At 47.6% G+C, this 25,978-nt stretch overlaps 3 protein-coding genes across 10 annotated transcripts in view; all 3 read left to right on the top strand.

Annotated features, from left to right (window-relative positions):
- The window catches only part of ELOF1 (elongation factor 1), a 277,100-nt gene that overhangs the window by 234,589 nt on the left and 16,533 nt on the right, over nucleotides 1-25,978 (top strand). The gene's annotated exons all lie outside the window — the stretch shown is intronic.
- On the top strand, nucleotides 2,259-2,731 carry LOC129641242 (non-histone chromosomal protein HMG-14-like). Its single transcript, XM_055565979.1, has one exon. The coding sequence runs from the start codon at nucleotides 2,259-2,261 to the stop codon at nucleotides 2,625-2,627; it is 369 nt and encodes a 122-aa protein (XP_055421954.1). The 3' UTR covers nucleotides 2,628-2,731.
- On the top strand, nucleotides 21,146-24,988 carry ACP5 (acid phosphatase 5, tartrate resistant). Of its 2 annotated transcripts, none has more exons than XM_055545431.1 (6): nucleotides 21,146-21,190; nucleotides 22,238-22,325; nucleotides 22,552-22,821; nucleotides 23,021-23,148; nucleotides 23,293-23,638; nucleotides 24,368-24,988. In XM_055545431.1, exons 3-6 carry the CDS (start codon nucleotides 22,552-22,554, stop codon nucleotides 24,644-24,646), a joined length of 1,023 nt encoding a protein of 340 aa, XP_055401406.1. In that variant the 5' UTR covers nucleotides 21,146-21,190; nucleotides 22,238-22,325; the 3' UTR covers nucleotides 24,647-24,988. The 2 variants fall into 2 exon arrangements, with proteins under 2 accessions (XP_055401406.1, XP_055401403.1); XM_055545428.1 differs by lacking the exon at nucleotides 21,146-21,190 and adding an exon at nucleotides 21,268-21,381.

Below are 25,978 nucleotides of genomic sequence, written 5' to 3'. Positions count from 1 at the left end.
AGGAACCGTCATATTGTTTTCCATACCAGAAGAATAATTTTATATTCCCACAAATAGTGCACAAGGATTCTAATGATGTGTTCCCTTTCTTGATGGTGCCTTTTGATGCACAAAATTTATTAATTTGGTGAAATCCAAAATATCTTTTTTTCCCTCTATTTGCTTTCAGGGTCATACCTAAGAATACTTTGCCAAATCCAAGGTCATAAATATTTCCTTCTGACTGAAAGGTGTAGGATCACTCTTTATCTGGCTTTTCTGGGTTTGACATCTAAAGGAGAGGTTCTAACGGAGTAAAGATGCTGAAACTAAGTGATGGGGCAAGTGACTGCTCAAGGGGCAGCAGAGCCAGATCCAGAGTCATCTTCTAGCCCTCATTTAGGCTGAACTTGAGAGTCCCTTGGATTGCAAGGAGATCCAACCAGTCCATTCTGAAGGAGATCAGCCCTGGGATTTCTTTGGAAGGAATGATGCTAAAGCTGAAGCTCCAGTACTTTGGCCACCTCATGTGAAGAGTTGACTCATTGGAAAAGACTCTGATGCTGGGAGGGATTGGGAGTAAGAGGAGAAGGGGACGACAGAGGATGAGATGGCTGGATGGCATCACTGACTCGATGGACGTGAGTCTGAGTGAACTCCGGGAGTTGGTGATGGACAGGGAGGCCTGGCGTGCTGCGATTCATGGGGTTGCAAAGAGTCAGACACGACTGAGCGACTGATCTGATCTGATCTGATCTAGGTTCAGCCGAGTGCTTAGGGTAGCCCCCTGCACAAATTTCAGATCAAGTTGCTGGAATAGGCAGATCCTGTGCTCACCTCCTCTCAGGGACACACTAAAACTATAACCACATATAGAACCGCCACCTCTGAGAATTGACCTGAAGACTAGCACGACAGATTTTCTACACCTAGGGGTATAAGGAAAAGGCCTCATTGAGAAAGGTAGGAGGCGCAGAGTCCTGGTCTAGTGAGAACCAACCGCCCCCACACTCCTGTGAGGCAACCCACAAACAGGAGAGATATCACAACCTCAGAGGTATCCCCTGATGAGCAGGGGTCCAGGTCCCATATCAGCCTTCCCAGCCTGGGGAACCTGCACTGGGAAGCTGAGCGCCCAAAACAGCTGACTCTGAAAACCAGCAGGGCTCACATCTGGGGGAGCCCAGAAGCCGTAGGAAAGCGAAGAGACTCCACTCTTAAAGGACTCATGCAGAAACTCATTCACTCCAAAGTCCATCACAAAGGCAGCAGCTTGAAAAGCACCTGGGCCATACAAAAAGGAGAGTCATCAGCTAATTTCAGGGTGTGCACCAGAGGGGCAGGGGTCCAGTGGAACTTTAGGGACAGAAGTGCTGGCAGACGTCGTTTGTTTTTACTTTCTTTCCACGTAGCTGGCCTGGTGCTGGTGAACACCATTTCTATCAGTCTCCATCAGCCTAATTAACACCACCTGCCCTGCCCCTGCTTTCTCCTAAGAACTCAAGAGGCAAGCCATACGCATCAGCACCCCCTCCCCACAGCAGTTTCAGCCAGGGCCTGTAGACATTTGGACCAGGGACCAGCTCGACCTAAGGCCATCTGCAGCAGTCACAGACAGGTCTGCCTGGGGACCAACCTCACCCACCAGAATACCTGCAATAACTGCTGTCTACCCATCACAGGAGGGCACATGTAGGGGATACCCCCAGGACACCTGGCTTTGTTGACCAGGGGAGATGGCCCCACTGGATCCATAGGACACCTCCTACATAAGGCCACTCTTTCAAGGCTGGGCAACATAACTGATATACTTAAACAGAGTTAGGCAAAATTAAGGAACTACAGAATCTTTCAAAGAATATCTTTCAAACACGAGGATCTCTCAGAGAAACAACTAAATGAAGAGGAGATAAGAAACTTATCAGGTAAAGAATTCAGAGTAACACTTGTAAAGATGTTCATCAGACTCAGTAGAAAACTGGATGAATTTGATGAGCAAATCACCAAAAGCCTAGGCAAGTTGCAAGCCTCCTTCAGCAAAGGGCTAGAAACTATAAAAAAGAAAGATTTAAAACTTTTGAATTAATTTACTAAAACAAAAAATACACTTGTGGAAACCAGCAGGAGGTCAGAGGAGGCAAGAAAACAGAATGGTGATATGGGTGACAAGGGTGAAAAGTCTGTCAATCAGAAGAGCAAAAAGGAAAGAGAACAAAACAGAAAAACAAGAAAAGGGCCCATGAGGGGTCCCAACTTCTCCGGCAGGGGAAGGAGCAGCCATGGCCAAGCAGACCAGCTTCCAGAGTCCTCTCCCCACTCCCAGCACGTGCTCACCCTGCTGCCAGGGTGCCCCGAGGACGGTCAGCTCCTCATCGGGGGTGGAGAAGGAGGAGCCCAAGAGGAGACCTGGGAGGCTGTCAACTAAACCTACTCCTGCCAAAGTGGAAACAAAGCCAAAGAAGGCAACAGGAAAGGATGAATCTTCACATAGAAAAGTGCAAGCAAAAGGGGAAAGGGGAGCAAAGGGAAAACAGGTGGAAATGGCCACCCAAGAGACTAAAGATTTACCTGCATCAAATGGAGAGGCTGAAAACAAGGAGAGCCCAGGCTTTGATGGAGCAGGAAAGAAAGAAGTTATGTGTGATTAAGATCACACACCCGAGCCTATCAGTGGTTCCTGTCTACCTTCTTGTACAATACAAAGGAATATTTTTATCAATTATTTTGTAAATGCAAAGTTTTTTAGCAGCTCTAGTAGTATTTTTAAGAAGATAGAAATCCTACTTCATCCATTTTTAAGGTGCAAACACTTTCTTTTTAAATTTGAGCATAGCTGATTTACACTGTTGTGTTAGTTTCAGGGGCACAGCAAAGTGAATTAGGTATACATATATCCACTCTTTTTTTTAGATTTCTTTTCCTAAACCAGAGTATTGAGTGCAGTTCCCTGTGCTATACTGTATACTGTGCTATACAATAGGTCTTTTTAATCTATTTGATATATAGTATGTGCCTTTGTCAACCCTCCCTCCCCCTCTCCCCGTAAGCATAAGATTGTCTTCTACATCTGTGACTCTATTTCTGTTTTGTAAGTTTATTTGTACCATTTTTTAAGATTCCACATATAAGTGATATCACATGATATTTTTCTTTGTCTGACATTACTCAGTTTGACAATCTCTAGGTCCATCCATGTTGCTGCTATAAATACTTTTTATTTAAGAGTTGAAATGATTTCCTGGTTGGTTGAGTTTTGGGGGGTTTTTTTGGTACAACCAGAAAATACTAGTATATTGAATATGGGAAATTTCGATTGTGTTTGGTGTCATCTTAATGTTCCATAGATGGGTTAGCTTTTATATCCTATGATACAAAGCGTATTAAATGGCAGTTTTGAGTCAATAGTGCATTTAATGTCTTAAACTTTTTTTTTTTTTTTTTGGCCGTGACACGCAGCATGAAGGATCTTAGTTCCCTGACCAAGGATCAAACCCATGCCCCCTGCATTGGGAGCATGGAGTCTTAGCCACTGGACTGCCAGGAAAGTCTCATTGAACACTTTAAATTTCTTCTCTCCCCATCTTGTTTTTGGGTAGAATTGTTTCCCAAAGAAAACCACTCCTTGATCTTGGCTCTCTGGTCAGAATTTTGTGCACTCTGTAACACCTTGGGTCATGGTAGTCCAATTTTCCTAGTAACTTTGCTAATATGCTGTGAACACATGAAAAACTTGAAAAACTTCAGTATGTATTGTATATGATACTAAGTTGTGAATTAGTGGGACTTATGATGTAACAACATATCCACATTTGACTCAATTACAAGCACTGAAATTGAAGCTGTGATCAAAAATCTCCCAAAAAACAAAAGCCCAGGACCAAATGGCTTCATAGGAGAATTCTATCAAAGAATTAGAGAAGATCTAATGGCTATCCTTCTAAAACTCTTTCAAAAAATTGGAAGGAACACTTCAAACTCATTCTATGAGGCCACCATCACCCTGATACCAAAACCAAAGACAACACAAAAAAAGAAAACTGCAGGCCAATATCACTGATAAATATAGATGAAAAAATCCTCAACAAAATTTTAGCAAACTGAGTTCAGCAACACATCAAAAAGCTCATATACCATGATCAAGTTGGGTTTATGCCAGGGACACAAGGATTCTTCAATATACACAAAGGAATCAATATGATATGCTATATTAACAAATTGAAAGATATAAACCACATGATAATCTCAATAGATGCAGGAAAAGCCTTTAACAAAATTTAGTACCCATTTATGATTAAAACTTTTCAAAAATGGGCATATAAGGAACCTACCTCAACATAGTAAAGGCCATATATGATAAGCCTACAGCAAACATTATTCTCAATGTGAAAAACTGAAAGCATTGCCCCTAAGATCAGAAACAAAACAAGGGTGTCCACTTTCACCACTATTATTCAACATAGTTCTGGATGTCTAGCTACTGCAATCAGAGAATAAAAAGAAATAAAAGGAATGCAGATTGGAAATGAAGAAGTAAAGCTCTCAGTTTGCAGATGACATGATACTGTACATAGAAAACCCTAAAGATAGTATAGAAAATTACTAGAGCTAATCAATGAATTTAGCAAAGTTGCAGGATACAAAATCAATACACATAAATCACTTCCATTTCTATATACTAACAATAAAAAATCAGAAAGAGAGATTAAGGAATCAATCCCATTCACCACTGCAACAAAAGAATTAAATATCTAGGAATAAACTTGCCTAAGGAGATGAAAGGACTGTACACAGAAAATTATAAGACACCAACAAAAGAAATCAAAGATGACATAAACAGATGGAGAGATATTCCGTGTTCTTGGGTAAGAAGAATTAATATTGTGAAAATGACTATACTACCAAACACAATCTACAGATTCAATGCAATCCCTGTCTAATTACCAATGGCATTTTTCACAGAACTAGAACAAAAAATTTCACAATTCATATAGAAACACAAAAAACCCCGAATAGCCAAAGCAGTCCTGAGAAATAGAATGGAGCTGAAGGAATTAACCTTCCTGACTTCAGGTTATACTACAAAGCTACAGTCATCAAGACAATATGGTACTGGCACAAAAACAGAAATATAGACCAATGGGACAAGATAGAAAGCCCAGAAACAAATCCATGCACCTGTGGGCACCTTATTTTTGACAAAGGAGACAAGAATATACAATGGAGCAAAGACAAAATCATCAATAAATGGTGCTGGGAAAACCGGACAGCTACATGTAAAAGAATGAAATCAGAACACTTCCTAACACCATACACAAAGATAAACTCAAAATGGGTTAAAGACCTAAATGTAAGACCAGAAACTATAAAAGTCTTAGAGGAAAACATAGGCAGAACACTCAATGACATAAATCAAAGCAAGATCCTATAAGACCCACCTCCTAGAGTAATGGAAATAGAAACAAAAGTAAACAAGTGGGACCTGATTAAGTTTAAAAGCTTTTGCACAGCAAAGGAAACTATAAGCAAGGTGAAAAGACAACCCTCAGAATGGGAGAAAGAAAGAAAGTGAAGTCACTCAGTCGTGCCCAGCTCTTTACAACGCCACGGACAGTAACCTGCACCAAGCTCCTCCATCCATGGGATTTTCTAGGCAAGAGTACTGGAGTGGGTTGTCATTTTCTTCTCCAGGGAATCTTTCCAAACCAGGGATTGAACCCAGGTCTCCTGCATTGTAGACAGACGCTTTACCGTCTGAGCCACCAGGGAAGTCATACAAATGAAACAACTGACAAAGGATTAATTTCCAAAATATACAAGCAGATCATACAACTGAATGCCAGAAAAACAAACAACCCAATCAAAGAGTGGGAAAAAGACCTAAACAGACATTTCTCCAAAGAAGACATACAGATGGCTAACAAACACATTAAAAGATGCTCAACATTGTTCATTATTAGAGAAATGCAAATCAAAACCACAATGAGATGTCACCTCACACTGGTCAGAATGGCCATCATCAAAAAGTCTACAAACAATAAATTCTGGAGAGGGTGTTGAGAAAAGGGAACGCTCTTGCACTGTTGGTGGGAATGTAAACTGATACAGCCACTATGGAAGATGGTATGGAGATTCCTTCAAAAACTAGGAATAAAACCACCATATGACCCAGCAATCCCACTCCTAGGCATATACCCTGAGGAAACCAAAATTGAAAAAGACATGTGTATTCCATTGTTCATTGCAGCACTATCTACAATAGCTAGAACATGGAAGCAACCTAGATGTCCATTGACAGATGAATGGATAAAGTTGTGGTACATATACACAATGGAATATTACTCAGCCATAAAAAGGAACACATTGCAGTCAGTTCTGATGAGGTGGATGAACCTAGAACCTACTATACAGAGTGAAGTGAGTCAGAAAGAGAAAGATAAATATCGTATTCTAACGCACATATATGGAATCTAGAAAAATGGTACTGAAGAATTTATTTACAGGGAGATACCCCTCGTCCAAGGTAAGGAGCAATGGCTGCGCTTTGCTGGAGCACCCGTGAAGAGATACCCCATGCCTAAGGTAAGAGAAACCCAAGTAAGATGGTAGGTGTTGCAAGAGGGCATCAGAGGGCAGACACACTGAAACCATACTCACAGAAAACTAGTCAATCTAATCACACTAGGACCACAGCCTTGTCTAACTCAAAGAAACTAAGCCATGCCCGTGGGGCAACCCAAGACGGGCAGGTCATGGTGGAGAGAGTTGACAGAATGTGGTCCACTGGAGAAGGGAATGGCAAACCACTTCAGTATTCTTGCCTTAAGAACCCCATGAACAGTACGAAAAGGCAAAATGATAGGATACTGAAAGAGAAACTCCCCAGGTCAGTAGGTGCCCAATATGCTACTGGAGATCAGTGGAGAAATAACTCCAGAAAGAATGAAGGGATGGAGCCAAAGCAAAAAGAATACCCAGCTGTGGATGTGACTGGTGATAGAAGCAAGGTCCGATGCTGTAAAGAGCAATATTGCATAGGAACCTGGAATGTCAGGTCCATGAATCAAGGCGAATTGGAAGTGGTCAAACAAGAGATGGCAAGAGTGAATGTCAACATTCTAGGAATCAGCGAACTGAAATGGACTGGAATGGGTGAATTTAACTCAGATGACCATTATATCTACTACTGAGGGCAGGAATCCCTCAGAAGAAATGGAGTGGCCATCATGGTCAACAAAAGAGTCCGAAATGCAGTACTTGGATGCAATCTCAAAAACGACAGAATGATCTCTGTTCGTTTCCAAGGCAAACCATTCAATATCACGGTAATCCAAGTCTATGCCTCAACCAGTAACACTGAAGAAGCTGAAGTTGAACGGTTCTATGAAGACCTACAAGACCTTTTAGAACTAACACCCAAAAAGATGTCCTTTTCATTATAGGGGACTGGAATGCAAAAGTAGGAAGTCAAGAAACACCTGGAGTAACAGGCAAATTTGGCCTTGGAATACGGAATGACGCAGAGCAAAGACTAATAGAGTTTTGCCAAGAAAATGCACTGGTCATAACAAACACCCTCTTCCAACAACACAAGAGAAGACTCTATACATGGACATCACCAGATGGTCAACACCGAAATCAGATTGATTATATTCTTTGTAGCCAAAGATGGAGAAGCTCTATACAGTCAGCAAAAACAAGACCAGGAGCTGACCGTGGCTCAGACCATGAACTCCTTATTGCCAAATTCAGACTTAAATTGAAGAAAGTAGGGAAAACCACTAGACCATTCAGGTGTGACCTAAACCAAATCCCTTATGATTATACAGTGGAAGTGAGAAATAGATTTAAGGGCCTAGATCTGATAGATAGAGTGCCTGATGAACTATGGAATGAGGTTTGTGACACTGTACAGGAGACAGGGATCAAGACCATTCCCATAGAAAAGAAATGCAAAAAAGCAAAATGGCTGTCTGCAGAGGCCTTACAAATAGCTGTGAAAAGAAGAGAAGCGAAAAGCAAAGGAGAAAAGGAAAGATATAAGCATCTGAATGCAGAGTTCCATAGAATAGCAAGAAGAGATAAGAAAGCCTTCTTCAGCGATCAATGCAAAGAAATAGAGGGAAACAACAGAATGGGAAAGACTAGGGATCTCTTCAAGAAAATCAGAGATACCAAAGGAACATTTCATGCAAAGATGAGCTCCATAAAGGACAGAAATGGTATGGACCTAACAGAAGCAGAAGATATTAAGAAGAGATGGCAAGAATACACAGAAGAACTGTACAAAAAAGATCTTCATGACCCAGATAATCACGATGGTGTAATCACTGACCTAGAGCCAGACATCCTGGAATGTGAAGTCAAGTGGGCCTTAGGAAGCATCACTATGAACAAAGCTAGTGGAGGTGATGGGATTCCAGTTGAGCAATTTCAAATCCTGAAAGATGATGCTGTGAAAGTGCTGCACTCAATATGCCAGCAAATTTGGAAAACTCAGCAGTGACCACAGGACTGGAAAAGGTCCGTTTTCATTCCAATCCCAAAGAAAGGCAATGCCAAAGAATGCTCAAACTACTGCACAATTGCACTCATCTCACACGCTAGTAAAGTAATGCTCAAAATTCTCTAGGCCAGGCTTCAGCAATATGTGAACTGTGAACTTCCTGATGTTCAAGCTGGTTTTAGAAAAGGCAGAGGAACCAGAGATCAAATTGCCAACATCTGCTGGATCATGGAAAAAACAAGAGAGTTCCAGAAAAACATCTATTTCTGCTTTACTGACTATGCCAAAGCCTTTGACTGTGTGGATTGCAATAAACTGTGGAAAATTCTGAAAGAGATGGGAATACCAGACCACCTGACCTGCCTCTTGAGAAATTTGTGTGCAGGTCAGGAAGCAACAGTTAGAACTGGACATGGAACAACAGACTTGTTCCAAATAGGAAAAGGAGTTCGTCAAGGCTGTATATTGTCACCCTGTTTATTTAACTTCTATGCAGAGTACATCATGAGAAACGCTGGCCTGGAAGAAGCACAAGCTGGAATCAAGATTGTCGGGAGAAATATCAATAACCTCAGATATGCAGATGACACCACCCTTATGGCAGAAAGTGAAGAGGAACTCAAAAGCCTCTTGATGAAAGTGAAAGTGGAGAGTGAAAAAGTTGGCTTAAAGCTCAACATTCAGAAAATTAAGATCATGGCATCCAGTCCCACCACTTCATGGGAAATAGATGGGGAAAAAGTGGAAACAGTGTCAGACTTTATTTTTCTGGGCTCCAAAATCACTACAGATGGTGACTGCAGCCATGAAATTAAAAGACGCTTCCTCCTTGGAAGGAAAGTTATGACCAACCTAGATAGCATATTCAAAAGCAGAGACATTACTTTTCCAACAAAGGTTCGTCTTGTCAAGGCTATGGTTTTTCCTGTGGTCATGTATGGATGTGAGAGTTGGACTGTGAAGAAGGCTGAGCATCAAAGAATTGATGCTTTTGAAGTGTGGTGTTGGAGAAGACTCTTGAAAGTCCCTTGGACTGCAAGGAGATCCAACCAGTCCATTCTGAAGGAGATCAGCCCTGGGATTTCTTTGGAAGGAATGATGCTAAAGCTGAAACTCCAGTACTTTGGCCACCTCATGCGAAGAGTTGATTCATTGGAAAAGACCCTGATGCTGGGAGGGATTGGGGGCAGGAGGAGAAGGGGACAACAGAGGATGAGATGGCTGGATGGCATCACTGACTCGATGGACGTGAGTCTGAGTGAACTCCGGGAGTTGGTGATGGACAGGGAGGCCTGGAGTGCTGCGATTCATGGGGTCGCAAAGAGTCGGACACGACTGAGCGACTGATCTGATCTGATCTGAACGGAGAAACAGACATAGAGAACAGATTTATGGAGATGGGGAGAGGGGAGGAGAGGGCGAGATGTATGGAAAGAGTAACATGGAAACATATTACCATATGTAAAATAGATAGCCAACAGGAATTTTCTGTATGGCCCAGGGGTTCTGTATCAACCTAGAGGGGTGGGATGGGGAGGGAGATGGGAGGAAGGTTCAAAACGGAGGGGATATATGTATACCTATGGCTGATAAGAGTCGGACACGACTGAGCGACTTCTCTTTCACTTTTCACTTTCATGCATTGGAGAAGGAAATGGCAAGCCACTCCAGTGTTCTTGCCTGGAGAATCCCAGGGACGGGGGAGCCTGGTAGGCTGCCGACTGAAGCGACTTAACAGCAGCAGCATGGCTGATTCATGTTGAGGTTTGACAGAAAACAACAAAATTATGTAAAGCAATTTTCCTTCAATAAAGAAATAAACTAAAAAAGTTTCCCCCCACGTTTTCTGAGCGTTAGAGCTTTTTGTCTGTCTGTTCGTTCACTGCACTGGGTCTTCAATGCTGTGCCCGGGCTTTCTTTAGTTGCACTGAGCAGGGGCTACTCTGTAGTTGCAGTTTATTGCGGAACACAGGCTCTAGGCAGGCAGAATCAGTAGTTGAGGTTTGTGTACTCTAGAGGACAGGCTCAGGAGTGGAGTGCAGGCTTACATGCTCCACAGCATGTGGGATCTTCCCAGACCAGGGGTCAAACCCATGACCTCTGCATGGCAGGTGGATTCTTAATGACTGGACCACCAGGGAGGTCTCTACTTGTGTACTGTTCGTGCTAATGATATGTTGGGGCAGTCAGAACTGGGTTTTCCATGGCTTCAAGCACCAGAATGAAGGGCTTGGACTTGCTCTACAGAGCAGTGGGAAGCAGGGGCAAACCAGAGAATCTTAGCAGACCTGGGTGGACGACTAGGAATTGAAGGCTGGGACAGGTTATATAGTTAAAGCTATGGTTTTTCCAGTAGCCATATATGGATGTAAGAGTTGGACCATAAAGAAGGCTGAGTACCGAAGAATTGATGCCTTCGAACTGTAATGCTGGAGGACTCTTGAGTGTCCCATGGACTGCAAGGAGGTCAAACCAGTCAATCCTAAAGGAAATCAATCCCGAATATTCATTGGAAGGACTGAAGCTGAAGCTTCAATGCTTTGGGCCACCTAATTCGAAGAACTGACTCACTGGAAAAGACCCTGATGTTGGGAAAGATTGAAGGCAGGAGGAGAAGGGTTCAGCAGAGGATGAGATGGTTGGATGACATCACTGACTCAATGGAAATGAGTTTGAGCAAACTCTGGGAGATGGTGAAGGACAGGGAAACCTGGTGGGCTACAGTCCATTGGGTCGCAAAGACTCAGCTATGACTGAGCAACTCAACAACCACAACAGACACTGCCCAAAGACCTGAGAATCTCTCTGGTTTGCAATTTTCTGAGAAGCCAGCTGCTAATCAGACTGTCCTACAAACATCTTAATCCCCGCGTAGCTCACTCATTCCTCCCTGGGGAGTTACTCCAGGGCAGACCTTGACTGGCTCCATCGCAGGACCGCTCCGCGCCTCACACAAAGGGACCCTTTGCGCACCCAAAAGGGAACGCGGTCTGCAGAACGTTGCTGCAGTTCAGGCTGTGGCCACGCGGGGACAGTAGTGTCAAGGTCAAAAGTCTGAGAAAGGCGCCTGGCTTTCCGGCGGCTGCAGGGAATCAAGCTGCGAGCTTGAGGTCAAGACTTCAGGCTTTTTGTAAATGAGTTTGGGGGAAACCACCAGGATCTGGTTTTTTCCCACCTGCCATACCCACCAAGTAGCTGTGTCTCACAGCCCAGCAGCTGGTGGAAGTTACTCAAAACCTATTAGTTTCACCTCTGCTCCGAATTCTCCTTGGCACCCACCTCACTGGGGGAATCTCTCTTCCCTGCAGCCCCCAAACCCCACCACACCGCATATTCGTTTCCTCCCACTTTTCCCCTTGCTCCATCTGCTCCAGCCACACTGGCTTTTGGGTTCCTCAAATCAGACTCATAACAGTGTTTGATTTGGGGCAGCTTTGATGCCTAGAAAAACCCACTTTGTGGTCACTTTGTAAACATATAATTTAAATCATACCTTTAGAAACAAGAGTTTCCTTTAAGTGTTCGGTTCCAAAGATAGCTATCATGTTACTTATACACCTGTCAAAGTGGACTATCATTTTCAAAGAGGTCAGTGAGTGCATCTTTGAGTCCATTCAGAAGTGCAGTGAATTGAAATCTCTTAAATATTGTAGATAACATTTATACAACATAGTATATTTTAATTCTTTCATCTTAAATGCCTCCACCAAGCAAATGCGTCTGAAATCCTTAGCAGCTGTTACAAATCTAAAAATTAAACATATACAGGGGTTTAAAATGTCTTTTTAAACATTCTGATAATTCTTCTAAAGTCACTCAGATTATCATATCACTTTTTTAATGTTTATTTATCATTGGCTGTGCTGGGTCTTCGATGCTGCATGGGCTTTTCTCTAGGTGCTTCAAGCAGGGGCTACTTTCTATTTGCCATGTGCTGGCTTCTCATTGCAGTGGCTTCTCTTCTTTGGGAGCATGGGCTCTAGGGCACGAGGGCTTCAGTAGCTGCAGCATGTGGGCTCAGTGCTTGCGGCTCCCAGGCTCTAGAGCACAGGCTCAACAGTTTTGTGGCACACAGGCTTAGTTGCCCCGTGGCATGTGGGATCTTCCCGGATCAGGGATCCAACTTGTGTCTCCTGCATTGGGAGGTGGATTGTTCACTGAGCCACCAGGAAAACCCTCATCCCACTTTTGTTATCACAATGCTCCTCTCCCTCTGATCATCCACAGCTGCATAGAGCCCCCACCTGCTGATTTCCTGTGGTAGTGGGTCAGGATTGGGCTTCCCTGGTGGCTCACACGGTAAAGAATCTGCCTGTAATGCAGGAGACCTGGGTTCGAAACCTGGATTGGGAAAATCAGTTGGAGAAGGACATAGCAACCCACTCCAGTATTCCTGCTGTAGAGAATTCCATGGACAGAAGAGCCCGGCAGACAGTCCATGGGGTCGCAAAGATTTAGCTCAAAACCTCCCTTTCCTTGGGCTTCCTTGGTGGCTCAGACAGTAAAGAATCCTCCCACATTACAGGAGACCAGGGTTCCATCCCTGGGTTGGGAAGATCCCCTGTAGAAGGGAATGGCAACCCACTTCAATATTCTTGCCTGGAGAATTCCATGGACAGAGGTGGGCTACAGCCCATGGGGCCTCAAAGAATCTGAAGGGACTTAGCATCCACACAGTCCCTTTCATTCCACCTGCCTTCCACACCAGGGTAAATTCGATGCTTAGGTTCCTCTGTTGGCCATCTTTGAAATTTTCCTGCAATATACTTGCCTCTTTATTTCTTTTTCCACCAACTGTAATTGCTTTTGCTGTTCCAATGGGGTAATATCATAAGTGTTTTTCAAGGCACTTCTTACATGCCAGGCACTCCACAGTATCTCTATACAGATTCACCCATTCAGTACCCGCAACAACCACAATCAAATCTCAGACAGGTACCCTTACTCTCCCCATTTTGAAGAGGAGAAACTGGGGCCCAGAAAGGTTAAGACATTCTCTCCAGGTTACAGAGCTTTGCAAGCAGCAGAACCTGAGCTGCCTCCATTTACTTTTATTTTTTGTTTTGAATCTCATGGGAGATGAGTAAGTTATTTCCCCTGTGGTTGTAGCTGAGGTTTATCAGAACTCACCCAGTGTACACTTCAGACTTGTACATATCATTGTATGCAAATTTCACATCAAAGAGAAGAACTGTAAGCCAATATCAAGCTTGAGTTAATGGTATAAGCACTGAAACCATGGCAGGGAAGTGTGCAGAAGTCTCCAACATATTAAAACAGGTTAAAAGTAAGGTGGATGAGTGAATGGATGGTGAGATAGATATTAAAGTGTGCTAAGTAGCTTCATTTGTGTCTGACTCTTTGCGACCCCATGGACTATAGCCCACCAGGCTCCTCTGTCAATGGACTTTCCCAGGCAAGAATACTGGAGTGAGTTGCCATTTCATTCTCCATGGGGGTCTTCCCGACCCAGGGATCAAACCCATCTCCTGCATTAGCAGCCAGGTTCTTTACCGCCAGTGCCACCTGGGAAGCTCCCAGATATTACAGCAAATATATTCAAATGTTAATTGCTGTTTCTAGGAGCAGGTGTGTGGGCGTTTGCTGGACAATTCCTTCAACTTTGCTGTGTGCTTGAAATATTTCAGAATACGATGCTGGGACCTCTGTCCTGCGTTCCTCACAGGAGAACCTGTCTTCTCCCATCCAGACAAGCAAAAAGACACTCACACTCAATGTATCCACACTTGGGTTTGTCCAGTTCCCCCAGAATGGTTCCTCTCCCTAAGTTTCTTCCTTGGCACTGAGTTCCCAAGAGTTAGGGGTTGTCAGAGATTCCCCCATCTCACCACTGGGATCCAAGATCTCCCTTAGGGTGGCCAACTGTACTTCTGGCTTACCCAAGACTGAGGGAGTTCCTGGGATGTAGGACTCCCTGTGTTAAATCAGAAAAGCCTCAGGCAAATGGGCATGAGTTGGTCCCCTAACCTCTCATTCCTGCCTCTTAAACATGGTGAGTGAAAGTGAAAGAAAGTGAAGTCGCTCAGTCGTGTCCGACTTTTTGCGACCCCATGGGCTGTAGCCTACCAGGCTCCTCTGTCCATGGGATTTTCCAGGCAATAGTCCTGGAGTGGATTGCCATTTCCTTCTCCAGGGGATCTTCCCAACCCAGGGATTGAACCCGGGTCTCCCACATTGTAGACAGACGCTTTACCGTCTGAGCCACCAGGGAAGTCCCTTAAACATGGTAGGTTTATACAAATTGCCACTGCCCTTTGTGCTTAGTCGCTTCAGTTGTGTCTGACTTTGCAACTCTATGGACTAGAGCCCGCCAGGCTTCTCTGTCCATGGGATTCTCCAGGCAAGAATACTGGAGTGGGTTGCCGTGCCCTCCACCAGGGGATTTTCCCGACGCAGGGATCAAACCTGGGTCTCATGTCTCCTGCTTTGGCAAGCAGGTTCTTTACCACTAGGGCCACCTGGAAGCCACTGCCATAGTCAATAATACATACAATAGTGATGATGATAATAACAAACAGTGGCCGCTGGCTTATCGCAAGAGCTGGCTATGGACAAGTTCCTCTTCTGCACGTTCCATGTGGCAGGACCTGTGATGCACACGACACTCAGTGTTGAACATCGCCTGTGTGAAAGATGAAAAAGCCAGGCACAGAGAGGTAAAGCCCCAGCCCACCATCACACTGCTGACCAACAACAGGTGAGCTGGAGTCTGAACTCAGGCAGACGGCTCAGCCACCTCCAAACAGCTATCCTGGAGAGCTGACTCGAACATACCAGCTGCCTGAGGTTGGGGGTGAGGGTCCCCCTCACTGTAGACTCACCTTCTGTCAACAATTGTCTGTGTTTTCATCAGAATGGTTATTTAGGTAAATGCTGTTTTCCTGGATAAACAAAATCTTTATTAGCTTATCGTTTTTAAAGATGAATTCAATAAAGAAATTAATAAGGTAGAAGTTAATAATTCCCCAAGGCACCCATCTCCAGAAGATTCCGCTCTTAAACTGGTTCCTGTGGGCACCAGAATTATTTCTTCTTGGTGAGCAGCAACCAAGCGCTTGTAGTTTTCTATCAAGATACAGTGTGACAGGGACTTCCCTGGTGGTCCAGTGGCTAAGAGTCCACACTCCCAATACAGGGGGCCTGGGTTTGATCCCTGGTCAGGGAACTAGATCCTACATGCTGCAACTAAAACCTGGCACGATGAAATAAATAAAGAAAAAAGTATATATAAAGGTGTGAAAGTGTTAGTCATTTAGTCATGTCCAACTCTTTGTGACCCCATGGACTGAAGCCACCAGGCTCCTCTGTACATGGAATTCTCTAGGCAAGAATACTGGAGTGAGTTGGCATTTCCTTCTCCAGGTGATCTTCCCAAGCCAGGGATCGAACACAGCTTTCCCGCACTGCAGGCAGACTCTTTACCCACTGAGCCACCAGGGAAGCCCTTATTAAAGGTATAGCGTGATAAATAATAGATAGGTAGATAGATAGATGGGCTTCCCTGGTGGCTCAGTGGTGAAGAATCTGCCTGCCATGCAGGAGACATTTCTGGTCTGGGAAGATCCCCAGGAGAAGGAAATGACAACACAATCCAGTATTCCTGTCTGAGAATCCCACGGACAGAGGAACCTGGCAGGCTACAGTCCATGGGATCGCACGAGAGTCCAACACAATGGAGTGACTGAGCATGCACACATTCACAGATAAAACTCTAGACATCCCATGGACTGTAGCCCACCAGGTTCCTCTGTCCATTGGATTTCCCAGGCAAGAATACTGGAGTGGGTTGCCATTTCCTTCTCCAGAAATAGATAGATAGCATTAGTTAAATGGATATAGATAGATATAAACAGATACAGAGAAACAGATGATACAGATCTGTCTGTGACTTGCTTTTTCCTAGATTGATCTTATAAAAACACAGCTTGGCCCCTATCCTCCAAACCTATCGCCTTCCAAATCAAGCCCACACTCCATGGCTCCACACCCTTGTCCCTGGGACCCTTTTAGCCCCTGATCCCCACCTCCTGAAACCTCCCACCTCAGGCTCTCCTTACCACACATATCAGTCTGGTGCACTCCTCCCTCCGCTGACTCGTTCTTGTCAGAAGTAATGTTAACCCCATTCTCCCTTCTCCCCCATCAGGTGTAGATTTCTTGTCCACCCAGATCTGCTTTCGAGGGAATTCCTGGACTGAGGGTGGGAGGATACTTGACAGATTAGAGACTTGGGAGTAGGTGATGGGGGTGTGTGTTGAGTCCAGATGTCCAGGAGGCTTGAGGAAGTGGTATGGCATTGAAGTCAGGCACTCAAGGACAAGGAGGTGGGCAGAGAGTGGGCCAGAGGAAGGCACAGCAGGTGCAAAGGCCCTGAGGTAGAAATTTGTTTTGCTGTTTGGTCACTAAGTCATGTCCAACTCTTTGCATCTCCACTGACTGCAGCACGCCAGGCTTCCCTGGCCTTCACTGTCTCCCAGAATTTGCTCAGATTCATGTCCATTGAGTCAGTGATGCCATCCAACCATCTCATCCTCTGTCATCCCCTTCTCCTGCCTTCTATCTTTCCCAGCATCAGGGTCTTTCCAGTGAGTCAGCTCTTCACATCAGGTGGCCAAAGGATTGGAGTTTCAAGTTCAGCATCAGTCCTTCCAATGAATATTCAGGGTTGATGTCCTTTAGGATGGACTGGTTTGATCCAGGACTCTGGATCAAATCCACAGGACTCTCAAGAGTCTTCTCCAATACACTGTCTTTGGTGTGACTTGTGCCCTGTGGCCCAGACAGGAAGGAGATGCAAACAGTGACGTACTTCCAGGAGTCCTGGATTATGAAAAACGGCAACAACATTTGGGAATTCTCTGGTGGTCCAGTTGGTTAAGATTCCATGTGCTTCCAACACTGGGAGTGCGAGTTTGACCCTTGGTCGGGGAACTAAGATCCCATATGCCGTGCACCTTGGCCAAAAAATAAATGTTTAGATGAAGCAAGCTGTAAAGGGGTGGTTGTGCTGTGCTGTGTCGCTCAGTCGTGTCCGACTCTTTGCCACCCCATGAACTGCAGCCCTCCTGGTTCCTCTGTCCATGGAGATTCTCCAGGCAAGAGTACTGGAGGGGGTTGCCATGCCCTCCTCCAGGGGATCTTCCCAATCCAGGGATCAAACCCAGGTCTTCCGCATTGCAGGGAGATTCTTTACCATCTGAGCCACCAGGGAAGCCCTGGTAGTTAGTGGGGTGGTTAGTGGTAGGTGACACCAGGAAGGTTCGAGCAGACTGCACATTCAGACTGGAGGTAAAAACATGTTGTGCGAGGGTGTCCCCTTCTTCCACCTTTCCACTGATAATTCCTGAGCAGTTGCCATGTGGGCCCCAGATTCTAGATGCCAGAGAAATAGCAGCAAACATGACCGACTGAGACAGTTCTTATCGCCTCAGACCTCATTTGTCTGGGGAGACAGACTGAAAACAAGATAAGCAGAGTGTGGTTCAACAGGCAGTGATAAGGGCTATGGATAAAACTACAGCAGGATAAGAGGGATTCGGGATGGGGGTGGGAGGGGTGCTTTTCAGATGAGTTAAACGAACTTCAATACAGTAGAGAGGCAGCCACAGGGGTAGCTGGAGAAGGAAGGATCTTCTACGGAAATGGAACCGCAAGTGCCAAGGCTCTGAGGTCAGAGCCAGGGCTCCTATTCCAGGAAGGGAGGGTGAGAAAGCCAGAAGAGTGGTCAGACCTGCGGCAGAGCAGGCAGGGGAGGGCAGGGAGGAACTCAGCCATGGGATTGACGTTGCTGTTGGGAAGCAAGGCAGGAGTGGAGGGGGAAGGAGGCTCAGGGCCAAACCCTGATCCACCTCCACAGACAATCAGAACCAGGTCTGGGTTCCCTGGAGTAAACAGAGAGGAGTTTGCTCAGAACTCCAGAGGTGACCTGAAAGACCTAACTGAGGAGTCGCAAGTTTCTTTACACACTCCACACAAAGCCTGACTTATTTTCACGTGCATGTACTTTTGTGCTTTCTTTATTTAAAAGGTACAGAAAAATGTTTAGGTGCATGTTAACTTTTAAGAAACAAATGTTATTTTAAAACCTTTAAAAAACAAAAAAATTAAAAGATACAGAAAATGTTAACATTTGACAAGGTCAAAAAATGGTATCAATAGAACTTCCCTGGTGGTCCAGGGAAGGGCTCCGAGCTTCCACTGCAGGGTACACGGGTTCAATCCCTGGTCCAGGAACTAAGATCCCCACATGTCACATAGCAAAGCCCCTCAAAAAAATGCTATCAATTGCATCCTATTCTTCAGAAGAAAAATGTAGGCAGACAAAATTAATAATAAAAAAAAAATACTGAATAGTGACTCTCTAGGCAGACGGGTAATCATTTCCCTTGTGCTTTTCAGTATTTTCCGATGTTTCTACAAAGACCATGTAATACGATAGGATAACAAATATTATAGTTTTGTGTGATCTCAAAAAATACAGAAAGAATAGAAGATAATCCTTCCAACAACCCAGACCTGCTACATGAAGAAGCAAATTTAACAATGGATTCTAGTTGCTTCCAATCATTTTGTTTTCCTTTTTTGTGAAAGGAAACAGTAGAGATAAATGTGAAGCCCCTTTTCTGGACACCCCTCCTTATCCCTGAGCCCCAATTCCATTCCCTTCCCTGTCTCCCCAGAAAAACAACCACTTCCCTAAATCTGGAGTGAAGTCTTTGTTTTCTGTTTACATTCAGGCTGCAGATATGTTAGGAGGAAGTCTGCTTTTATTCTACTGGCAAAATAACTAAGCACTTTTCAAGCAAAAATCCAAACAGTACAGAAGGTATGGGTTTCCCAGGTGGCGCAGTGGTAAGGAATCCAGCTGCTAGTGAAGGAGATGCAGGAGACATGGGTTCGATCCCTGGGTTGGGAAGATCCCCTGGAATAAGAAATGGCAACCCATTCCAGTATTCTTGCCCGGGAAATCCCATGGACAGAGGAGCCTGGCAGGCTACAGTCCCCGGTGTCCCAAAGAGTTGAACATGCCTGAGTGACTGAACACAGCACACACCACAGAAAGTATAAAATGGAAAGAGAATGCCCCACCCCATCCCCAAAGAATGGAATGTAATTAACAGCTAGAATATAAATTTCACCAGCACTTGGGGCCCAGCAGAGCAGGTTTTTCCTGATCTGTCTTGTTCCCTGCTGTGTCTATGGGTGGGTGGGGGGTACACCTGCTGGGCACACAGCAGGTGTTCAATGCATGTTGAATCAATGTTTAAGTTTCTTGGATCATGCCTATTTTCAAAATCAACTTTTTTATGTTGGCATAACTTTAGATTTACAGGAAAATTGCACCAAAAAAATTTAAAAAACAGTGCAAAGAGTTGCAACATACGTCTCACTGTTGCCTCAATGACTAGAGTCCAGTACATGTCACATCTGTAACCACTCCAGGATTGTTAGTTGTGTTACTATTCACAAAACTCTGAATGTCACCAGATTTTCCATGAGTGCCCCTTTTCTGGTCCAAGATCCCCATGTTCAGTTTGTCCTCCTGTTTCTTGGGGCTCCTCCAGTCTGTGGTACATGTTAGTCACTCAGTCGTGTCCAACTCTTAGGGACCCCATGGACTGTAATCTGCCAGGCTCCTCCGTCCAAGGAATTCTCCAGGCAAAAGTACTGGAGTGGGTAGCCATTCTCTTCTCCAGGGGATCTTCCTGACCCAGGATCCAACCCAGGTTTTCTGCACTGCAGGCAGATTCGTTACCATCTGAGCCACCACCAGGGAAGCCCACAGTCCCTCAAAGCTTGCTTTTTCATGACTGGGCTATTTTTAAACCTGCAGAGTTCTAGGCAGGTTTTCTGTACAGTGGGTTTCCCAGGTAGTACAGTTGGTTAAGAATCCACTTGCCAATGCAGGTGAGGAAAGAGACTTGGGTTCCATCTCTCCATCAAGAAGATCCTCTGGAGAAGGGAATGACTACCCACTCCAGTCTTCTTGCCTGAAAAATTCCCTGGACAGAGGAGCCTGCAGGCTGTAGTCCCTAAGGTTGCAAAGAGTGGGACTTAGTGACAGAACAACCACCACCAGCTTCAAAAGGAGGCGGGAAGGGTCGTGTCCTAGCTCCTGGAGAGTGTTTCAACATAAATTATTTGCACCTCTAAGGAAGGTTGAACTCTGCCCTCACACACAATTTAAAGACCAGGAAACTGAGGTTGAAGACGACAGACTTCCTCCCTCAAGGGTGACCGCAGTCCAGGACTGATGCCCCACCCAGCGCTGCGATAGGGGGGCCCTGGGCACCCCAAGTGTGTAGGTCCCAAGGGTGGAGATTCTGCCTACGTGGGGTGGGGGGCAGGGAAGGAAACCGGGACCCCGAGTCACTCTCCCGAGCTGCAGTGCAGCTCGGCCGGGTTTGGGCCGTCCTCCGGGGTGCAGTGCGTCACCCCCAGTTACAGAAGCGCTACCTGCGCCCCGGAGGCGTGGTGACGCGGGGTGACCCAGCAGGATCCCCGGGTGCGGCCGGCAGGTCCAGGAGGTCCAGGCTCCAGCGCTTCCGGCCGCCGGGGATCACCTGGGCCGTCCCCGGCCGCCGCGTCCTTTAAGCCCGGGCAGGCCCGACGGCGAGCGCCCAGCATTCCCGCAGCTCAGCTCGCTCAGCCGCGCCTGGCCTTGACCCCGGGCCCCGCCGAATGCAGGTGAGACCGCCCAGCGGGTGTAGACCGGAGGCCTCCACCCGGGGGAGTGGTCTCCGCCTAACCTCGTGACCCACTTCCTGTTTATCTGGGCTATGGGGTCGGGAGTGGGGGGGGCAAGCAGTCAGCCTGTGTCCTCAAGCCTGGGGATGGGAGCCCCCATCCACCGTCGCAAGGGGCTGTAGAGAGCCATCGTGAGTGCCTACGGGTCCATGGGGCCGGGGAGAAGGGAGGCAGGGAGGGGAGGGGCAGGTCAGATAGGCCTCAGGAGCAGCCGCCGAGGGTGTGAAGGTCAAAAGCCTGTGGTCACACGGCTGGTCACCAGCTCCCTCCTGCCTGGGTTCCTCCTGCAGGAAGCAGGGACGTGAGGTGGAAGGGAAGATGTGGCCAGGACTTCCTGGAAACGGAGGCCCCTGCTGTTTAGGGGAGGGGGGTGACCCTGGGATTGGGGCTTACATCGGATGTGTCACACACACCTTACACACCGGACCCACAACTCAGCCGAGACACACAACACACACACACAGCTGGACTGGGGCGCAAGGCAAGGACACACCGGTCCTCGTCCCCCACACTCAGTTCCACTTGAGGACTCAGGCACGCCTCCCTGACACGCCACACAGGGCCCTGCTGGCGGTTCAGTGTCCACTGCCATGGGGACATAGGACAAGCACACAGCAGGCATGTGACCGAGGTAGGCACGCTTGGCTACATGCAGATAACAGTGAAGACACACCCAGACATGGGCAGACAAACACGTCCACTGAGGACACAGACACAGGGTGGGTGACTGGCTGGGAGGGGTGCACCGATAGAGCTCAGTGCACACTCGAGGGCCCATGACACAGACGCGCTCCCCTGGGCAAACGCGGGGGCTGTGCGTGCAGCTGAGGCTGCCCTGGAGTGCCAGACCCCACCTCGATCCCGTGGCCAGCGCTGAGGAACTAACTCCCAGGCTCACATGACCCAAGGGGAGGGCTCCTGGAACCGAGGGGAGGGCTCCTGGAGAAACTGCCTCATCCTCTCTAATGATCCATTTCCGCCCCCCAGGAAATAAAGGCTCGGTGCCCAGCCGCTCTGCCCTGGAGCTCACTTGCCTCTCTGAGCCCCTAGGCAACTGGCTTGTGCCTCCTCCAGGGTGAGTGCTGGGCCCCTGCAAACCCAGCCCTCCTCACCCTGCCAGCTGGATCCTGCTTGCCCGCCCACTGACCCTCCCAGCCAGCTCTTGCCCTGAAGCCCTGGGAACTCAGGCACCAAGCCAGCCCTGCGGGGAACCCGTCTCTTCCCCTCCCAGAACAGGGCGAGTAGGGGGTCTCAGGGTGGCCTGCTGCCCAAGCCCCAGACGCCTGTCTCTCCCCTCCCAGATGGACATGTGGACGGTGCTGCTCATCCTGCAAGCCTCGCTGGTGCTCCCCTGGGCTGCTGCCGCCACCACCCCCGCCCCCATGCTGCGCTTCGTCGCCGTGGGTGACTGGGGAGGGGTCCCCAACGCCCCATTCTACACAGCCCGGGAAATGGCCAATGCCAAAGAGATTGCCAGGACAGTGCAGATCCTGGGCGCAGACTTCGTTCTGTCCCTGGGAGACAATTTCTACTTCAGCGGTGTGCAGGATGTCAACGACAAGAGGTTTCAGGTGTGTGCCACTGGAGTGATGGGGGGAGGGCAATGCTTGGAGAAGCCTCTAGACCTTTTACTAGAGAGGGCAGAGCGACACTGACGGTTGTACACACTGAGAGCGCACAGCTTCTCCCTTGTTCCTGGCCCCCGAGTTGGTGGGAGCAGCCAGAGGCTGCTTGAACCAGGGGTGGGTGCTGCCCTTCTCTCTGCTGCAGGAGACCTTCGAGGATGTGTTCTCTGCCTCGCCGCTCCGCTCTGTGCCCTGGTACGTGCTGGCTGGCAACCATGACCATCTGGGGAACGTCTCAGCCCAGATCGCCTACTCCAGGGTCTCCAAGCGCTGGTGAGCCTGCCCCCTCCTGCCTCTCCTTCCCACCCCGCACCAGCCTCCTCCCTCAGGGGGGCAAAGAGGCCGACTGGCCAGAGCTGAGCCCCGGGTGTCTCCGCCCAAGATGGGCGCCTACCGCCTCCTCCGTACCATCCGCAGGAAGTTCCCCAGCCCTTACTACCGCCTGCGCTTCAAGATCCCCCGGTCCAACGTGTCCGTGGCCATCTTCATGCTGGACACCGTGACCCTGTGCGGCAACTCTGACGACTTTGCCAGCCAGCAGCCCGAGAGGCCCCGCAACTTGGCAATGGCCCGCACGCAGCTGGCCTGGCTCAAGAAGCAGCTGGCAGCGGCCAAGGAGGACTATGTGCTGGTGGCCGGCCACTACCCTGTGTGGTCTATCGCCGAGCACGGGCCCACCCACTGCCTGGTCAAGCAGCTGCTGCCACTGCTGACCGCGCACAAGGTCACCGCCTACCTATGCGGCCATGACCACAACCTGCAGGTGAGGGTCCCGAGGGTGGCCTGGGATCCTGGTAAGGGGAGGATGTCCCCAGCCTGGCCAGCCTACCTATGCGGCCACGACCACAACCTGCAGGTGAGGGTCCCGAGAGTGGCCTGGGATCCTGGTAGGGGAGGATGTCCCCAGCCTGGCCAGCGTGCCACATGGGGTGGCATTGGGACTCCTCCTGTTTGTGTTGTGTGCTCAGTCATATCCAACTCTTTGCAACTCTGTGGACTGTAGCCCGCGAGGCTCCTCTGTCCATGGGATTCTCTGGGCAAGAATGCTGGAGTGGGTTGCCATGCCCTCCTCCAGGGGATCTTCCCGACCCAGGGATCAAACCCCATCTCCTGTGTCTCCTGTGTTGGCAGGCAGCTTCTTTACCACTGAGCCACCTGGGAGTTCCCCTCCTGTTTGGGGGCCTCTCAGTTATCACTATCCCTCAAACTCTATGCTTGCTAACCAGAAAACAGCCTGAAGTTCCCTGAAAGCCCTCCCAGGGGTCCCTGTTGCCAGTTGCTTACCCAGATCAATATGCTCCCAGAGGTGAAGAAACTGGAGGCTTGGCGGGGGTGGCAAGGGGTGGGGGGCCAGGATTATGTTCCTTGCTCAAGGTGACTCTGTGGTGAAGGACAGACCTGACCCTGCACCCAAGACAGGTGGGCACCAAGTCCACAATCCACCTAACTGAGGGGCTGGGGGCTCCACTGACCCTGTGTCCTCTGTCCACAGTACCTTCAGGATGAGAATGGCTTGGGCTTTGTGTTGAGCGGGGCCGGGAACTTCATGGACCCCTCAAAGAAACACATGCGCAAGGTCCCCAACGGCTACCTGCGCTTCCACTACGGGGCCGAGAACTCACTGGGTGGCTTCGCCTACATAGAGATCAGCCCCAAGGAGATGAGCGTCACTTACATTGAAGCCTCGGGCAAGTCCCTCTTCAAGACCAGGTTGCCGAGGCGAGCCAGGTCCGAGCATCAGCACCGCCGTGGGCTCCACGCTGGGGCCTGAGTGAGAAGGCGCCTCCCTGCCGGTGGGTGGATGGGTCCCACTGGGACACACACACACCCCCTCCCTACTCCCCCTGCCCATGGGCAGGCTTTCTCAGGAGCCCGTGGTGTGATGGCAGAGCAGGAAAGAGAAGGGCAGATGAGGAACATGTGACATAGATGCCCGTGCCTGAAAGAAACATGGACACATGTACGGGCCAGAGTGCCAGGCCCCGTGACCGGGCTCGCCCAGCCTGAGTTCTGGGCACTGAGGGGCAAGGAGGGAGGGAGGCAGAGCTCTCCCCTGGATCAGGCATCCTTCTGTCACTGCTGAATAGACAATAAAAGAAAAACTTGCAAAGGCTGAACGTGTGTGTTGTGAGCATCTCTTTCCTTACCTCCCTGGCGAGATGCAATACTTGGGGTTGGAAAGGTTGGGGCTCCCCCACCATCCTTGCTCTGCACCTTCATCTCAGTCTCATCTGTAACTGATGGGCCTCATCTATAAGTATGATTTTAAGGCCAAACAGGAACTTAAATTCCTGGTGGTCCAGTGGTTAAGAATCTGCCTTCCTAACTCAGATGAGGAGAAATACTATATGACATCTCTTATTGTGTAATAAAAAAAAAAAAATGATACACATGAACTTACAAAACAGAAAGAGATTCACAGACTTAGAAAAAGAACTTATGGTTGCCGGGAGTGAAGGGATAGTTAGGGAGTTTGGGATGGACATGTGCCCACTACTACATTGAAAGTGAATAACCACAAAGACCTACTGTGGAACTCGGATCAATATTATGTGTCAGCCTGCATGGGAGAGGAGTTTAAGAGAGAAGGGATACATGTATACGTATGGCCGAGTTCCTTCATTGTTCATCTAAAATTATCACAACATTGTTAACCAGCTATACCCCAATTCAAAATAAAAAGTTAAAAAAAGAAGAATCTGCTTTCCAGTGCAGGGGACATGGGTTCGATCTCTGCTGGGGAAACAGACCACCCCCCCCATGCTGTGGAGCAACTAAGTCTGCACGCACAACTACCCAGCAAGATCCTGAGTGCCTCAATAAGACCCTATGCAGCCAAATAAAGTAATTTTTTTAAAAAGACCAAATAGAAGGGTACAATATGAAGCACGCTTCCTCCTCCAGTGTGCTTTCCTTGCATAATAAAAAAAAAAACTCCCCTTTGTCACAAAGAGCATCTCCACATACACGCAGCTCTGCATGCATTCTATCTAGCCACAGGTCAAATGTTCTTATCAGAACATTCTTTTTTGCTCATTTCAATAGGGGATCAGTGCTATTCATACAGTTCTAAAATCTAAACTTTGTAGAAAGGGAAACTATC

This window comes from Bubalus kerabau, chromosome 1 (genome assembly GCF_029407905.1).
Source record: "Bubalus kerabau isolate K-KA32 ecotype Philippines breed swamp buffalo chromosome 1, PCC_UOA_SB_1v2, whole genome shotgun sequence".
Lineage (NCBI taxonomy): Eukaryota > Metazoa > Chordata > Mammalia > Artiodactyla > Bovidae > Bubalus > Bubalus kerabau.
The sequence above is the reverse complement of the archived record's forward strand: the minus strand, read 5'-3'. Positions and strand labels throughout refer to the sequence as shown.

Coding starts and splice junctions, on each gene's coding strand:
- LOC129641242 (XM_055565979.1), top strand. CDS start 2,259: ATGGCCAAGCAGACCAGCTTCCAGAGTCCTCTCCCCACTCCCAGCACG.
- ACP5 (XM_055545431.1), top strand. CDS start 22,552: ATGGACATGTGGACGGTGCTGCTCATCCTGCAAGCCTCGCTGGTGCTC. Junction 23,149..23,292: donor TCCAGGGTCTCCAAGCGCTG/GTGAGCCTGCCC, acceptor TACCATCCGCAG/GAAGTTCCCCAGCCCTTACT. Junction 23,639..24,367: donor GCCATGACCACAACCTGCAG/GTGAGGGTCCCG, acceptor CTCTGTCCACAG/TACCTTCAGGATGAGAATGG.